This window comes from Nerophis ophidion, linkage group LG06 (genome assembly GCF_033978795.1).
Source record: "Nerophis ophidion isolate RoL-2023_Sa linkage group LG06, RoL_Noph_v1.0, whole genome shotgun sequence".
In the NCBI taxonomy this organism is placed as follows: Eukaryota; Metazoa; Chordata; class Actinopteri; order Syngnathiformes; family Syngnathidae; genus Nerophis; species Nerophis ophidion.
In genome coordinates this window covers 31103111-31117091 of record NC_084616.1, presented here as the reverse complement: position 1 = coordinate 31117091, position 13981 = coordinate 31103111, and the positions used below count along the sequence as shown (strand labels likewise).

Here is a 13981-nt window from a genome sequence, read left to right as displayed (position 1 = left end):
ATAAAGACCTATCCTATCCTATCCTATTCCGTTTTACCTAAGTGTATGGAATGTTGTCTATCTATCTGTAATGGCCCTGTGATGATTTGACGACTTGTCCGGGGTGTACGCTGCCTTCCGCCCAAATGCAGCTGAGCTCCAGCACCCCCATGACCCCAAAAGGGACAAGCGGTTGAAAATGGATGGATCGAAACCACTGTGTTTTCAGATTATAAAAATACAGAGAAGTTATTAGTGCTATTCTGGTCATCTGAACTCTATGGGTCCTTACATTACAATAAAATCTTGCCTTCAACACATTTACAAAAGAGATGAAAAAATTATCCAGATCAGCACAATAATGTATGGCAGTGGGTCTCAAATGGTGGTATGCGTACCCCTGGGGGTACTTGAAGGTATGCCAAGGGATACGTGAGATTTTTAAAAATAGCAACAATTAAAAAATCCTTTATAGCTATATTTATTGAATAATACTTCAACAAAATATGAATGTAAATTCTGAAACTGTGAAAAAAAATACAACAATGCAATGTTGACAGCTAGATTTTTTTTGTGGACATGTTCCATAGATATTGATGTTAAAGATTTATTTTTTTGTGAAGAAATGTTTAGAATTAAGTCCATGAGTCCAGATGGATCTCTATTACAATCCCCAAATAGGGCACTTTAAGTTGATGATTACTTCTATGTGTAGAAATCTTTATTTATAATTGAATCACTTGTTTATTTTTCAACAAGTTTTTAGTTATTTAATGAAAAATAAACAAATGATTCAATTTCAATTTTTCCAAACAGTTCAAGAAAGACCACTACAAATGAGCAATATTTTGCACTGTTATACAATTTAATACATCAGAAACTGATGACATAGTGCTGTAGTTTACTTCTTTATCCATTTTTTTCTACCAAAAATGCTTTGCTCTGATCTGGTACTTCAATTAAAAAAAGGTTGAGAACCACTGATGTAAGGGATGAGTCCTTATTTGCCATTGCCCCTACCCTCCTCAAACTTGGAAATGAGTTCAGTGATTTAGAATATAATCCTGGGGAAAAAGAAACATTCACACATTGAGCATCATGTGTTCAATGAACAATTTTATTTACGTTTAAAGTTAGAAGTGGGTGCAGTAATAACATGTTTCTAGTCAGGTCTTCGCACTACTACTGACCCGAGAAGAGGGCACGCACAACTCTCCTTTAAACAAAGCCCCGCCCCTTTGGTGACGTCACGAGCTTGCTTGCAGAGTGTCTGGCGGTGTGGCGAGTGCGGTCCGACTGTGGTTGTGTTGCAGGTCTACTTGTGTTCACAGCGACACGCTCCAGGCGCCTTTCTCGTCTTGACCGTTGTGGAGCGATGGGAATTTGGGAGAAATGGCTCTGAAACACACCGGCCGAGCGCTACTGGTCCAGCTGGGGCTACTGGCCGTCGCCAATGGTAAGTTTGATCCGAGTACCTCCACGGCTTTTGTCTCGGTGTGTGTTGAGTCGTGTGTGCGTGTGTGCTCGCCATGGCGCTGAGCACAAGAGGGGATTTGGCGAACCACATCCAGCTAGGGTTGACCTAAAAACATCCTTTGCTGATCACTACTAAAAAAAAAAAACAACTAAAAAATACCGCGTCCGTTTCGTTGAGTTCGTCGTTGATTGGGGAGTTCTTTAATTGTAATTGGAGCGTGCGGCTAAAAGACAACAACAACATAGCCGGGCTGTGTTTATGTCGGATTACAAGCTAACCTCGCTAGCTAACAAGTATAAACGTGGAATAACTGAGCTCCAACGTTGAAACGTTGTTTTATCCCACATTAGTGCCAGTTATACTAAACAATCCCTCCCCGGGCTTATCTGTGTTATGCGTGCTAACAACACAGTGCAATGATAGCTGCCTCGTTAAACGTGCTCAATGTGCTCACTTACGGTTCCGTCACAAGTTTTTGGCTCCAGTTTGAGGAAAAAAGGCCCCCCTCTAAATAGAGGCCTTACCCACTTAAGTGGGTGAAATGTAGTGTTTGGGTGTAAACATTGGCAGCTCCTGCATCAGTAAAAGGAGTGAAAAGGCGGCTCAGTGGCCTCCAGCGGCTATGAATGCTGGCATAGGGTGACGACAGCCGCGCATTCACACACCCCGAGACGGGAGTCAGAGTTGAAGTCTGGGTTCATTGTGATGGAAATGTGGCGAGTTGGGGGTGTTCGGAGGCGCAGGCGAGGAGGTTGCTCTGGTCTAGTCTAGCCTTCTGCTTCTGTTTTTAGATGATACCAGCTGCTTACCACAGACCCCAAAATATAGCACACTGCTTCGACTATGTATGGTTCATAATTCAACAAAGTGGTTGTGCAACACCACACTTTAGTCTTTCCAAGCTGTCTTTTCCTTGTTGCAACCTGCCCTCAAACTGATAAAGGTCATAATTAAATCTTATCTTCACCTTAGTATCCTGTTGTCACATAGATTCCTTTAACACAGACTTATCGTTCTTTGCCTCTTTGGCCAATAAATATTGTTACAATGTTGATACTCTTGTAAAAGGGGTCATGTCATGATTGTTTTCTAAATGTACAAACCCCGTTTCCATATGAGTTGGGAAATTGTGTTAGATGTAAATATAAATAGAATACAATGATTTGCAAATAATTTTCAACCCATATTCAGTTGAATATGCTACAAAGACAACATATTTGATGTTCAAACTGATAAACATTTTTTTTATTTTGCAAATAATCATTAACTTTAGAATTTGATGCCAGCAACACGTGACAAAGAAGTTGGGAAAGGTGGCAATAAATACTGATAAAGTTGATGAATACTCATCAAACACTTATTTGGAACATCCCACGGGTGTGCAGGCTAATTGGGAACAGGTGGGTGCCATGATTGGGTATAAAAACAGCTTCCCAAAAAATGCTCAGTCTTTCACAAGAAACGATGGGGCGATGTACACCCCTTCGTCCACAACTGCGTGAGCAAATAGTCAAACAGTTTAAGAACAACGTTTCTCAAAGTGCAATTGCAAGAAACTTAGGGATTTCAACATCTACGGTCCATAATATCATCAAAAGGTTCAGAGAATCTGGAGAAATCACTCCACGTAAGCGGCACAGCTGGAAACCAACATTGAAATACCGTGACAGTCGATCCCTCAGATGGCACTGTATAAAAAACCGACATCAATCTCTAAAGGATATCACCACATGGGCTCAGGAACACTTTGGAAAACCACTGTCACTAAATACAGTTCGTCGCTACATCTGTAAGTGCAAGTCAAAGCTCGACTATGCAAAGCAAAAGCCATTTATCAACAACACCCAGAAACGCCGCCAGCTTCTCTGGGCCCGAGATCGTCTAAGATGGACTGATGCAGAGTGGAAAAGTGTTCTGTGGTCTGACGAGTCCACATTTCAAATTGTTTTTGGAAATATTCGACATCGTGTCATCCGGACCAAAGGGGAAGCGAACCATCCAGACTGTTATCGACGCAAAGTTCAAAAGCCAGCATCTGTGATGGTTTGGGGGTGCATTAGTGCCCAAGGCATGGGTAACTTGCACATCTGTGAAGGCACCATTAATGCTGAAAGGTACATACAGGCTTTGGAACAACATATGCTGGCATCTAAGCGCCGTCTTTTTTATTGGACACCCCTGCTTATTTCAGCAAGACAATGCTGAGAACGTGTTACAACACCGTGGCTTCGTTAAAAAAAGAGTGCGGGTACTTTCCTGGCCCGCCTGCAGTACAGACCTGTCTCCCATCGAAAATGTGTGGCACATAATGAAGCGTAAAATATGACAGCGGAGACCCTGGATGGTTGAACAACTGATGCTCTACATAAAACAAGAATGGGAAAGAATTATGCTTTCAAAACTTCAACAATTAGTTTCCTCAGTTCCCAAATGTTTGAGTGTTGTTAAAAGAAAAGGTGATGTAAAACAGTGGTGAACATGCTCTTTCCCAACTACTTTGTCACGTGTTGCAGCCATGAAATTCTGAGTAAATTATTAGCACAAAAAAAAAAGTTTGTATTCCATCATCAAATATCTTGTCTTTGTAGTGCATTCAATTGAATATGGGTTGAAAAGAATTTGCAAATCATTGTATTCCGTTTATATTTACATCTAACACAATTTCCCAACGCATATGGAAACGGGTTTGCGAAACACTTCCTTGTGGTATGGTGGTGCCTTTGTAGACATTTTGCTTATTTATATAAGTTTATTTATATAGCCCGAAATCATCAGTGTCTCAAAGGGCTGCACAAGCCAAAATGACATCCTCGGCTCAGATCCCACATCGGGGCAGGGAAAATCTCAACCCAATGGGCTACAATGATAAACCTTGGAGGGGACCGCAGACGTGCGAACCCCCCTGGGCGACCAGTGCAATGGTGGTCGAGTGGATCTAGTTAATAGTGTGAGAGTCCAGTCCATAGTGGGGCCTGTCGGGGATCATCTTGAGTGGAGACAAGTCAGCAGCGCAGAGACTGTCAATATGACTGTTTCCCCATGTTGTAGTTTTTAGCGCTTCAATGTCGAGCCTACTGACAGATATAAGTAAGGACTAAACGCAAATTTTTATTAGAAATGGCAACAGCGGAGGATTTTTAGCATGCATGTGCCTGTATGAGCCAGTGTGCCCCACAAGAAGAGGATAGAGGAAAAGATGGAACTTATTTTCCACAATATTGGACTACAACTGAATAAAAATGTTGGACGACATAACTAAGGCAAAATATGTCACTTAAGTGTCAAATTCTAAACGTCTCGTTTTGAGCAAGTTTGGAAGAAAGCAAGATTTTTTTTTTTATAGATATCTCCACCATGCCTCTATGGTTTGATTTCCAATTTTCGGTACGTATAGGGATCCCAAATACACAAACACAGATGCCAAACAGGCTAAAAACATTGGTTTTGCATAATAGGGCCCCTTTAAATAATGACCGGGCGTCAAATAGTAAGGTTAATACATTTGAACGTGAGCCCTGTAAGTTGATTGGAATGCTCTGAAGGATGTGTTTTACAGTCTTTTAAATTTTTTTTATTAAAAGTAAGGTCATGTTGACATCAATACCTGCGGATTTGTTTAAATGGGAATGTTTGTGTAAATACTCTAGAGCATAGGTGTCAAACTCTGGCCCGCCGTGTAATTTCATTTGGCCCTTGAGGCAAAATCAAGTTAACATTAGAGCGGCACCGCTGTACAACACCGCATTCAACGATTTCCCGGGAGACTCTCGAATTTCAGCGCCCCTCCCGAAAATCTCCCGGTGCAACCATTCTCCCGAATTCCACCCGGACAACAATATTGGGGGTATGCCTTAAAGGCACTGCCTTTAGCATCCCCTACAACCTGTCGTCAAGTCTGTTTTTCCTCCTCACAAACAGCGTGCCGGCCCAGTCACGTAATATATGTGGCTTCTACACACATGTAAGTAAATGCAATGCATACTTGATCAACAGCATACAGGTCACACCGAGGGTGGCCATATAAACAACTTTAACACTGTTACAAATATGCGCCACACTGTGAACCCACACCAAACAAGAATGACCAACACATTTCGGGAGAACATCCGCACCGTAACACAACATAAATGCAACAGAACAAAAACCCAGAACCCCTTGCAGCACTAACTCTTCCGGACCGCTACAATATACACCCCCTCCTCGCTTCCAACAAACCCCGCCTACCTGAGCCCCGACATTAACTGAGCAGTAAAAAGGCCTGAATGGTTGATTTATTCATTATTTTATTTTCAAATGTATTAGCCTCTGGAAAAAGTTAATGTTAATATTTACCTCAGAAGGCTGCATATACAAAATAGGCATTACATTTTTATTTAAATTTGATTTGATATGCCATTGATATTTTTTAATTATTATTGTTATTATTATTTGAAACTCAATTTTGCATGTCACTATAAAGTTATATAAGCCTTGCTTGTTCAATATTCAATGAAAAACTTGTTTGGGTCCCTATTAAAAGGTTAATTTGTTCAACCTCGGCCCGCGGCTTTGTTTAGTTTTAAATTTTGGCCCACTTTGTATTTGAGTTTTACACCCCTGCTCTAGAGTCTAGACCTACCCCCTCCTCGCTCTGCTTCAAATGTTATATTGCTGTGTGGGGCTGTCTGCGATTGCACTGTTGGCACATTTGTGCAATGGCCCCAGGAAAACTACTTTTCGACAGTAAAAACTTTCTCATAAGTCTCTAAAGTGCAATTTTGAAATAAGAATATTGCATATATACAATAAGTATTGTTTCTCTGAGTGCAAAATAACAGTATATATGTAAGCTAGTCTTGCGTGACCCTTATTTTTCTAGCAGTCAGACAAGATGTAATGCACAGCAATTTTATTGTGAAGGCTGGAAGTGTGCGCTTGGTTTTTGTAGCGCACTTGATGACAATGATGCGTTCAGAACGATTTGTAAACAAAAGTACCTATTTGTCTCTTGAGTTATTCGATACAATGCCTTGTCAATCGATACAGTAAATTATAAAGGATATCGATCCATAACCGATTATAATATATTATTTTAACCAGCCTAAGTAGTGTGAAGGTTTACTGAGCTGGCATGCAACAGGCAGACATGGATAAAGTTGTTTTTTGATTTCTGTGCGGGCAATCCTGTGTAGCTGCTCTTCAAGAGTAAAAAAAAATCAAATACAAAAGGTTGAAAATTAGCAGATTAGGACTCCTTAAAGGGCAGATAATTAAAGTCTTATTGCCTCCACCAAACACCAGAGCTACTTCCTGTAACTTTGTGGAGCTGCTTGTGGCAAGGATGAATTCATTATTGTGATTACACTATTTTATAACCACTCATGAGAGTAGGCAGTGTGCCTTTTGTTTAGTGGTTCTCAACAAATAATACCCTTTTATATAACCGTATGTTCTATGTTCAGAGCTTTGGGGGGGGACATGATGGAGGCCAATTTTAACAACACGTGCACAGAAGCATAGAATGACCGTAATTCAAAGTAAATCAAAAGATTGACTTCAACGTAACCCAGAAAGGCAATCCCTGAAGCATTGTTACTCAAAGACATGTTGCTCTGCTGTGTGCGATAAAGAGAGCAAAGAATTGTCAACATGCGACTGTGTAGCAATAGAAATGACCGTAATTTCCGCACTATAAGGCGCACCTAAAAACCTAGAATTTTCTCAAAAGCTGACTGTGCGCCTTATATATGGACCAATATTGAGCCACAACAGGTCTCACAACTACGGTAAGCAGCCGCCGATTTAATTTTCCCGCATAGGGGAAGAAGCGCTCGATGCATGCTGGGATATATGACTGCGCCAGGCCGTGCCGTTTCATTTCCATTTGTGTGTTTATGTAAAGACCCCAAAATGGCTCCTATTGAGAGACATGATTTCAGGAAGGCAGGAATTGTCACTGAACTGCTAGACCAGTGGTTTTCAACCTTTTTTCAGTGATGTACCCCCTGTGAAAATTTTTTAAATTCAAGTACCCCCCAATCAGAGCAAAGCATTTTTGGTTGAAAAAAAGAGATAAAGAAGTAAAATACAGCACTATGTTATCAGTTTCTGATTTATTAAATTGTATAACAGTGCAAAATATTGCTCATTTGTAGTGGTCTTTCTTGAACTATTTGGAAAAAAAGATATAAAAATAACTAAAAACTTGTTGAAAAATAAGCAAGTGATTCAATTTTAAATAAAGATTTCTACACATAGATTGTAATAGAGATCCATCTGGATTCATGAACTTAATTCTAAACATTTCTTCACAAAAAAAAAAATCTTTAACGTCAATATTTATGGAACATGTCCACAAAAAATCTAGCTGTCAACATTGAATATTGCATTGTTGCATTTCTTTTCACAGTTTATGAACTTACATTCATATTTTGTTGAAGTATTATTCAATAAATATATTTATAAAGGATTTTTGAATTGTTGCTATTTTTAGAATATTTTGAAAAAATCTCACGTACCCCTTGGCATACCTTCAAGTACCTACAGGGGTACGCGTACCCCCATTTGAGAACCACCGTGCTAGACAACAGCAGCAACACTGACTCCATTAATGACGTCTCGAAATAGTGCAAAGCAATAACAATATATCAATAACTCAACGTTGCTCAAACGTTAATGTCACACAACACACAAAATAAACACGTAAAGCTCACTTTAAGTTATTCCTCATTCACGAATCCCTCCAATTCTTCTTCTTCAGTGTCCGAATTAAACATGCCACAAGAGGTCTAGCAACTACGGTAAGCAGCAGTCTACCTTATTTTCCCTCATAGAAGAAAAAGCGCGCGGTGCATGCTGGGATATATGACTGCGGTAGGCGTGCCGTTTCTGTGTGTTAATGTAAAGAGACACGCTTACGACGCAGAGTTCAAACTCGAGGCGATCAATCACACAGTAGAACATGGGTGTAGAGCAGCAGCGAGAGAATTTAACATTAACAGCAGCGACACTGACTCGTTTAATGACGACTTCGACGAGACGGAGCCGGGCATGTTGGATGCCGTATACGCCCAAATGTTTGATTGGAACACTGAAGAAGAAGAAATTTAGGGATTTGTGGATGAGGAATACCCTAATAAAGTGAGCTTTGCATGTTCATTTTGTTTGTTGTGTTGTGTGACATTATCATTTGAGCAACGTTGAGTTATTGATATATTATTGATTTGCACTATTTCGAGTGTTACTATATTGTGGTTGCACTAACGTTTGATTTAAGAGTATCAGACTGTTTTTTACGTGTTTATTGAATCGGGGGAAATAATAAAACAGCTGTTTATTCATTTTGGGAGTGAACAGAGTTGTCAGAACGCTGGTTTGTAATCTATTAATAAAGTTTGACTGACCTATCTGACTGTTTTGTTGACATTCCATTTAGCGCAGCTCCATCTATAGGATGCATAACGTAACCCCAGCCTCTACTGTAGCATCTATTCTATGCGCCTTATAATGCGGTGCGCCTTATATATGAACAAAGTTTTAAAATAGGCCATTCATTGAAGGTGCGCCTTATAGTGCGGAAAATACGGTACATGCCGTGGTGTAAAATAATCCCTGGTGCTATACAGGGAACAAGACTAAACTCGACCGTCTGGGGGTGTAATATAGAAGGAAAATCACTGTCTGTGTAATCATTTTAAATGTAAATGTTTGTTTTAAAGTGTTTTTCGCTTGGGAATTTTTATTTTAAACCACAAACTTTGTACCTCTTGGTGTAATTCCCCTAAGTGCCTTTATCATATTTCTGATGTGTTAGGTACAGGGTGATTTTATCAGCTCAAGACAAATATGTTCCTCACAAACACTCAAACATATAATTATATATCATGCTATAAGATTTCTGCGATGAGGTGGCGACTTGTCCAGGGTGTACACCGCCTTCCGTCCAAGTGCAGCTGAGATAGGCTCCAGCGACCCCAAAAAAGGGACAAGCGGTAGCAAATGGATGGACGGATGGATGGTTATAAGATTTCAATGTGCATAAGATAAGTCATTAAGAACAAGACACAATTATATTTTTTTCAACAAACACACCTAAAAAACTATATTTTTAATAAATGTGCCTGCTTGACCAATAAGAAAAGATAATCGTCCTGCCATATTTGAACGGTCCAAATCAAAAAGTTTGGTCAGGTAATGGATGTTATACTGGAATTGTGTCACCTTAGTGATGTTAATTTGATTAGGGTAATGCAAAATTGACGGTCGTGCGTGAGCTTTGGGGGTCGGGGGATTGTGATGGTTGTGTGGCCCACACAGACAAGGGTGCGGAATGATTCGTTTGCCCAGCTGCTGGGGTCTTTAGTGAAAGGGGGGGCCCACTATTCTGTGTGGAGCAAGGGTTTGCACACTCTCTGGAGCATTACACATAATGTCCTGAAACCAGACCAACCAGAAAGTCGTAAGCCAGAGCAGATACTAGGACAGTGGCAAGCATAGTGTTTCCTTTTTCTCACAAGAATTCTGTTTGACGATCGACGGTGAGTCACGTCACGTGTTGTGGACTTCATTCAGATTAGCACCAAGTTGTGTGCGTTGCATTCTCGTGTGACAAACTCTCCCTTATGTGCACTTGCAATGTAATCTAAAGTGCTGTCAGACACACTGCTGTAAGGTGGGGCGTGTACCCCCTGCCTCCCTCCTTCTCGTACCCGCCCCACTTTCATATCTATATCTTGTATCTTTAGTCAAGATTTTGATTTTGTATGTTTGTTATGCCGGCTGCCACTTGGGAAACACTCTGTGAGAAGGTGGTGACAAAAACCTGTGGACTGTACTGTGCAGGAGGTTGTATTCCTGACTGGGTTTTTATGTTAACGAGCATAACTGCTAAACCAGTTTTCACGAAAGGGGAAGATGAGTGTAAAATGGGTCATGGGAATAAATATATATTTATATACGGTGTGTATCCAAGATTATTTTTAGTTACTGTAAAAACTCCACAGAGCTATAGAAGACTAAGGGAATGGCTTTAATTCCTTCAATGTTGCAGTTGTTTTTTAACAGCAGAAATGTTCCCCAAACCACGTATCTGTTTCCTGCTCCATATTTCTCTATACCAGCGATTCTCAAACTGTGGTACGCGTAGCACTCGTGAATATGTCGCCTTTATTTAGTGGTATGCCAAAGAATCACTTTATTCAATATTGCAATGACGTGACTCGAACCGTTATCGTAGGTTTATGAGCCCTTAATGGAAGTCATTACATTCCGAATACTGTAGGCCGTAGTCTGTACCAAAATAATCGACGAAGACACAAACAGAACCTTCTCACTTCATCATTTATATCAATCGATGCATGTTCGTCCTTTGCCAGCCTCCCAGCCAATCAACACACGGAGCACACAAGGCTGCGTGGCTCGGTTGGTAGAGTGGCCGCGCCAGCAACTTGAGGGTTCCAGGTTTGGATTCCGCTTCCGCCATTCTAGTCACAGCCGTTGTGTCCTTGAGCAAGACGCTTTACCCACCTGCTCCCTGTACCGGCCTTACTGGTTTAAATGTAGCTTTAAAGGGGAACATTATCACAATTTCAGAAGGGTTAAAACCAATAAAAATAAGTTCCCAGTGGCTTATTTTATTTTTCAAAGTTTTTTTTTTAATTTTACCCGTCCCGGAATATCCCTAAAAAAAGCTTGAAAGTGCTTTATTTTCGCTATTTGCGAAGCCACTGTCCATTTCCCTGTGACGTCACATAGCGATTCCAATACAAACAAATGGTGGATACCTCAGCAAGATATAGCGACATTAGCTTGAATTCAGACTCTGATTTCAGCGGCTTAAGCGATTCAACAGATTACGCATGTATTGAAACAGATGATTGGAGTATGGAGGCAGATAGCGAAAACGAAATTGAAGAAGAAACTGAAGCTATTGAGAGACTAGCTATTGACGCTATTCGGCCATGCATGTCTGCGTTACCATCGCCGGTAAAATGTGCAGACCAACCGATCAGGACTTTGCATTGACACTGGATCAACTTAAATCAGTCGATTGGTAAGTGTTTGTTTGGCATTAAATGTGGGTGGAAGGAAACGCTGGATGCAAATACAACTACAAATGTACATACAGGTAGCCTAAATAGCATGTTAGCATCGATTAGCTGCCAGTCATGCCGCGACCAAATATGTCTGATCAGCACATAAGTCAATAACATCAACAACACTCACCTTTGTGATTTCATTGACTTTATCGTTGGGAATGCATCTGCTTTGAGTGTCGCAGGATATCCACACATTCTTTTCATCTCTGTGCCATCTCTGTCGTAGCATCGCAGGTAAAAACCAAACGAGGGACTTTCGTATCTCTTGACACTGGAGCAACTTAAATCCGTCGATTGCTAAGTGTTTTTTTGGCATTAAATGTGGATGGAGGGAAAGGCTGTATGTAAATATAGCTACAAATGAGGCATAATGCTGCAATGTGTACATATAGCTAGCCTAAATAGCATGTTAGCATCGATTAACATGCCGTGCTAATCGATGCACATTCTACGTAAATCAACTTGAATCCGTCCCTGATCGTGTTGTTACACCCTCCGACAACACACCGACGAGGCATGATGTCTCCAAGGTACCGGAAAACCGTCGAAAAAACGGAAAATAACAGAGCTGATTTGACTCGATGCGTTTGATGTGGTAGGGAAAAATGGCGTTGACTACCTAGGTGACGTCGCGTTCTGATGCCGTCGCTCAGAGAACGATAAACAAAAAGGCGTTTAATTCGCCAAAATTCACTAATTTAGAGTTCGGAAATCGGTTAAAAAAATATATAGTCTTTTTTCTGCAACATCAAGGTATATATTGACGCTTACATAGGTCTGATGATAATGTTCCCCTTTAAAGGGGAACTGCACTTTTTGGGGAATTTTGCCCATTGTTCACAATCATTTTGAGAGACAAGAACACACATCTTTTTTTTTAATAGAATTTTAAAGATGATAAGCGCTTGCAAGATGCGGCTAATGGGAGTGACCGTTTTAGCTTTCAACGCCATTCAAAATTATTTCAAAACCCTGAGTTTGTCACCTCCAGATAGACAGTTACGCACCATCCTCTTCGTTTAGGTACTGTCACTGGTAAATCAATCAATTAATGTTTAAATATATAGCCCTAAATCACAAGTGTCTCAAAGGGTTGCACAAACCACAACCACATCCTCGTTGCGGTTACTAAACATGTCAGCAAATCTAAAAGGCTTTGTTACGATTCTCAACTTATTTGTGACAACGCCAGGAACAAAACAAGGATTTGTATCAGGGATGCTTTTGAAAGGAGACGATTGAAGGCGGAGAAAATTTTTTCATCTGAGGCCAAACTTGCTAATTTCCTCATTAATAGGTTAGTCAGGCGTTTACGTTTTTTTATTACTTGTAATTAATGGAAAAGGAAATTTCATATGTAAACTATATTGTCCAATACAGTCTATGATCTTGTCTAACAAATCGAGTATGTTCGTGCAACGAATGCTTTAATGGTGCTTCTAGTGTAATGCCTAGCATGCTCGCCCGGTCAATGACACATCGACATATAGGCTAACGGGGGAAATATATGCCCGTATGTATGTCGTGTATTCCAACTGACAGGGCAAAATATATTTTCGACAAATAAAACCTATGTGGATGTGGGTAGTAGTGTCAGTGTCTATTTTGTTTTCAATATGATTCTCAAAAAAGTAAACTTTGACAGACACTGTTCCCCACTGTTTGTAGTAAAAAATTATGATGAGAAAATTTTAGCATTATGTCTGTTACAATTACAGCAATTATATATATCCTAAACATTCCTGCCACTTTATTTTACTCGTTATGGCATTTTTAATTCTTATTTGTTTTAGATATAGATCACAATAAGATCGTACTGTGGCCTTAATACCATCATATCGTACCGTAAGTTTTTGCTATCGTTGCATCACTAATCGTGTTGTATATTGTTATCACAGGTAAAAGTCTGTGCTGTGTACTGTTCATTATCATAGACATATGAGGGTGGGTTTTTTTTTTTGATAAACTTACCTCTGAAGTCTAATCATGCTGTATAATCTTATCTAAAATATATCAAAAGTTTGGATGATGTGCAACATTGGATCACAACCAAAGGGAAAGTTTGGGATAAGGTGAAAGTTTACTGGCTTCTAAGGTGATTTTCCAAAGGTATTCTTGGAACCGTACTGCCATTGTTGCGTCATCCAATTCCACTTAAACTCTCACTACACTTAAAATGAAGTCCTGAAGCTGCATGAACCAGACCATAATACTAATAATGTAATGTAATCAGTACTTACCAGTTGTTTCTGTAATAGCAAGTGAGCGAGTCAGATTCAGGTCAAGTCTGTGGTTGTCTAGTAATCCCCCCCCATAATGACCAGTGTCAATAATGACCTCCGTTGGGCCCGGAGGCACTGAATCTTAATTGGTCCAGCAGACAGTGTACCCTGTGACTGACCTCTACAATTACAGATCCTACCATACTGCCACCGCAGGACCCACAATT

The 13981-nt window shown here is 40.2% G+C and overlaps 1 protein-coding gene across 1 annotated transcript in view; it reads left to right on the top strand.

Moving 5' to 3' along the window:
* The first annotated feature begins 1231 nt into the window (after positions 1-1231).
* acvr1ba (activin A receptor type 1Ba) overlaps positions 1232-13981 on the top strand; it is a 43527-nt gene continuing 30777 nt past the window's right edge. Inside the window, exon 1 of the mRNA XM_061903363.1 lies at positions 1232-1435. Coding sequence (XP_061759347.1) covers positions 1372-1435 — 64 coding nt within the window. The 5' untranslated portion in view covers positions 1232-1371. The remainder of the gene's footprint in view (positions 1436-13981) is intronic.